The sequence below is a fragment of the Colletotrichum fioriniae genome, assembly GCF_027942845.1.
Source record: "Colletotrichum fioriniae strain IMI 355084 chromosome Unknown scaffold_5, whole genome shotgun sequence".
In the NCBI taxonomy this organism is placed as follows: domain Eukaryota; kingdom Fungi; phylum Ascomycota; class Sordariomycetes; order Glomerellales; family Glomerellaceae; genus Colletotrichum; species Colletotrichum fioriniae.
This window is the reverse complement of record NW_027076841.1, coordinates 1,880,014-1,883,435: the sequence shown is the minus strand read 5'-3', so window position 1 is coordinate 1,883,435 and position 3,422 is coordinate 1,880,014. Positions and strand designations below refer to the sequence as shown.

The 3,422-nt window shown below is 56.0% G+C and overlaps 1 protein-coding gene across 1 annotated transcript; it reads left to right on the top strand.

The window, feature by feature from the left end:
* Window positions 1–1,179: 1,179 nt before the first annotated feature.
* On the top strand, window positions 1,180–3,187 carry LAP2_1 (Leucyl aminopeptidase yscIV; the record flags this gene model as incomplete). Its single annotated transcript, XM_053191346.2, has 2 exons — window positions 1,180–2,240; window positions 2,302–3,187. 2 exons carry the CDS (start codon window positions 1,180–1,182, stop codon window positions 3,185–3,187), a joined length of 1,947 nt encoding a protein of 648 aa, XP_053051329.2.
* Window positions 3,188–3,422: the final 235 nt, after the last annotated feature.

Here is a 3,422-nt window from a genome sequence, read left to right as displayed (position 1 = left end):
TTATCGACGTCCAGGTCCAGGCCTCGAGGTCTGAGCCGGGTGGGCGAGAAGGAGACTTTTCGTCCGGTTTCTGACCCCGGAAAAGACGGAGGGAAGTTTTCTTACCCAAGCCAAATGTCAACAAACTCTTTCTCACTCCCCCTCAGTGCTGTACGAAGGTATGTGGGAGTGTATGATCTCATGCGGCAGCGGGAAAAAAAAGGGGTGGACGGTGACGGGTGGTTTGGGGAACAGAAACACAGGACAAGCCCCAGGGGCCAGGGGAGAGAAGGAAGGATAAGTCGGGACGGCGGCGAGCAGGCACAAGGAACGGCTTGGGCAATCCCCGTATCCCGGAGTGCGAAGACGGCCCAGAGATTCTCTCCAAGGTATGGATACGTCACGCAGGGAGATCCCATCCCCGGGGAAAGGCAGCGTCGTTTCAGGATGTTGGTCTCGTTCGTGGTTCGCTCGTTCAGCTCCGTTCTGGCTGGCGTCTGCAGCTTTGAAGGTTCGTGTGAAGTTCAAAGACGAAAAAGAGGGAGAGATACGGAAGATACCCCGTGCTGGGCTCGCGTGAGCTTATCGACGGTTGAGTTTTCGGAGTGCCTGGAGTGCCTGGAGTGCCTGGAGTTTAAAGGGCAGGTGTGATAGCCAAGGCTTCCAGGTCAGCCGATGGCCCGGTCTTTGATGCGTGTGTTGGATCTGATTTAGAGTGATGGGGGATGGCCATCTCGATGGCGCCGTTAGATGTCGTGCTCAAGCCACGGGATTTGATCGATTGAGAAGGGTACTTCGTATGCTGTATATGGAGGGAGATAGCAAGCAATCGTTCGCCTGGCCTGTCTGATTCCTGCATCTTGGGACGTTTGGGATGAATGCTGAAGACTACTTTACGAGGGTTTACCACCTGGTGAAACAAACGTGAGGTGGGGGCTGGAAAGAAGCAGCCTCCCTCTCCAAGGTAGCACTCGTGGCTTCCATGACAGATCCAGATAAAGTGTGGCTGGATACATGTGGCTTATGTCGTTGCCGAATTAACCGTCCGTGGCTGACCATCATGTCCCACGTGTGGCTGAAGCTACCCCTCTACCTTAGTCCGAATGTGGCAAGTGCTACCAACAACATCACGAGAGGAGTTGAAGGACATCAAATTTCTGGAGAACTGGAGCTCCGCAAGGTCAGCAAGATTTTACACACATGTGGCGATCCCTTCTTGCAAAGGGTTCAATTCCTATCAGAACAAGCTTCACCCGCCTCACGAGCCCCCAGAGCCGCGCAGCCGCCTTCGGCACTACCGCAAAGATGGCGTCCACCACATCGGCCAACAGAGACCCAAACACCCTGTCCAACTATGGTGCGTGGCTGACCAAGCACACCACCGCTAACCTGACGATCGACTTCAAGGACAAGTCTCTCAAGGGCTCCGTCACCCTGGAGCTCGAGTCTCTGACGGACAGCCAGAGCAAGGAGATCATTCTCGACTCGAGCTTCCTCTCCATCTCGGGCGTCAAGGTCAACGCCGCCACTTCGACCTGGGAGCTCAAGGACCGCGTGGAGCCGTACGGCGCCCCTCTGCACATCTTTGTGCCCCAAGGCGCCGCCAAGGGCGAGGTGGTCAAGGTCGACGTCGACCTCGCTACCACGGACAAGTGCACCGCCCTGCAGTGGCTCACGCCCGCGCAGACGAGCAACAAGAAGCACCCGTACATGTTCTCTCAGTGCCAGGCCATCCACGCCCGCTCGCTGTTCCCCTGCCAGGATACGCCGGACGTCAAGTCGACGTACAGCTTCGTCCTCGCCTCGCCTCTGCCCGTCGTCGCCAGCGGTGTTCTCGTCGAGGGCTCTGGCAAGGACGAGAAGAAGGGTGATGACACGGTCTACCGCTTCGAGCAGAAGGTGCCTATCCCGTCGTACCTGTTCGCTCTCGCCTCGGGTGATATCGCCACGGCGCCTATTGGACCGCGGAGTATCGTTGCCACGGGCCCCGATGAGCTCAAGGAGTCGCAGTGGGAGCTGCAGAACGACATGGAGAAGTTCATGGAGGTTGCGGAGAAGCTTGTCTTCCCTTACCGGTGGGGTCAGTACAATGTTCTTGTCTTGCCGCCTAGTTTCCCCTACGGCGGTATGGAGAACCCGATTTACACGTTTGCGACGCCGACCATCATCAGTGGTGACAAGCAGAACGTCGATGTTATTGCGCATGAGCTGAGTCACTCTTGGAGTGGTAACTTGGTCACCAGCTGCAGTTGGGAGCACTTGTAAGTGAGAGTCTGGTGTGTTGCAATTCGTGATAAAGGGGTTGCTGACGATGTGATATAGCTGGCTGAACGAGGGCTGGACCACATATCTTGAGCGCCGTATCGGTATGGCTGTCCACGGTGACGCCGAGCGTGACTTCTCTGCCATCATCGGCTGGAAGGCCCTTGAGGACGCCGTTGCTCTGAACGGCGCCGACTCGGAGTTCACCAAGCTCATCATCAACCACAAGGGCATCGACCCCGATGATGCCTTCAGCACCGTCCCCTACGAGAAGGGCTTCCACTTCCTCTACTACCTTGAGCGCCTTGTCGGCATGGACGCCTTTGACAAGTTCATTCCTCACTACTTTACAAAGTGGTCCCGCAAGTCTCTCGACTCGTTCGAGTTCAAGGACACCTTCCTCACCTTCTTCAACGGCCTCGGCGACGAAGAGATAAAGAACAAGGTCGCCTCCATCGACTGGGACACGTGGTTCTACCAGCCCGGTCTCCCGCCTAAGCCCGTCTTCGACACCACCCTGGCCGATGTCTGCTACAAGCTGGCCGAGAACTGGAAGGACGAGTCCTTTAAGCCCTCCGCCGAGGACGTCGCCTCCTTCTCCGGAAACCAGAAGCTCGTCCTCCTCGAGACGGTCGAGAAGTTCCCGTCTCCCCTGTCCGCTGACCGCGCAAAGCTGCTCGGCACCGTGTACGACCTCGTCTCATCGCGCAACGCCGAGCTCAAGACGGCGTACTATAAGATTGCGCTCGCCGCCGAGGACTCATCTGCGTACCAGGGCGCCGCGGAGTTGCTGGGCCATGTTGGCCGCATGAAGTTTGTGAGGCCGCTGTTCCGGTCGCTCAACAAGGTTGATCGGGAGCTCGCGCTCAAGACGTTTGAGAAGAATAGGGACTTTTACCACCCCATTTGCCGTGGTATGGTGGAGAAGGACCTTGGACTTGTGTAAATAGATACTTTCTTACCGCACGGAGCTTTGACAAAAAAATGAGTAAACACTTTCGAAGAATAACGTACACCATGTGAATGTCATAAGACCCACATAAATGTATTGGGGAAGATTTTCGGCACTTCAGTTTAGCCTTGAAGCCAACAGACAGCGCCTGATTAAGGTAAAGTATTTGGTATGTTATTTGGTGATGTGAGAAAGATGCCTCTGCTGAGAAGTTGTCCCTCTATGTTTT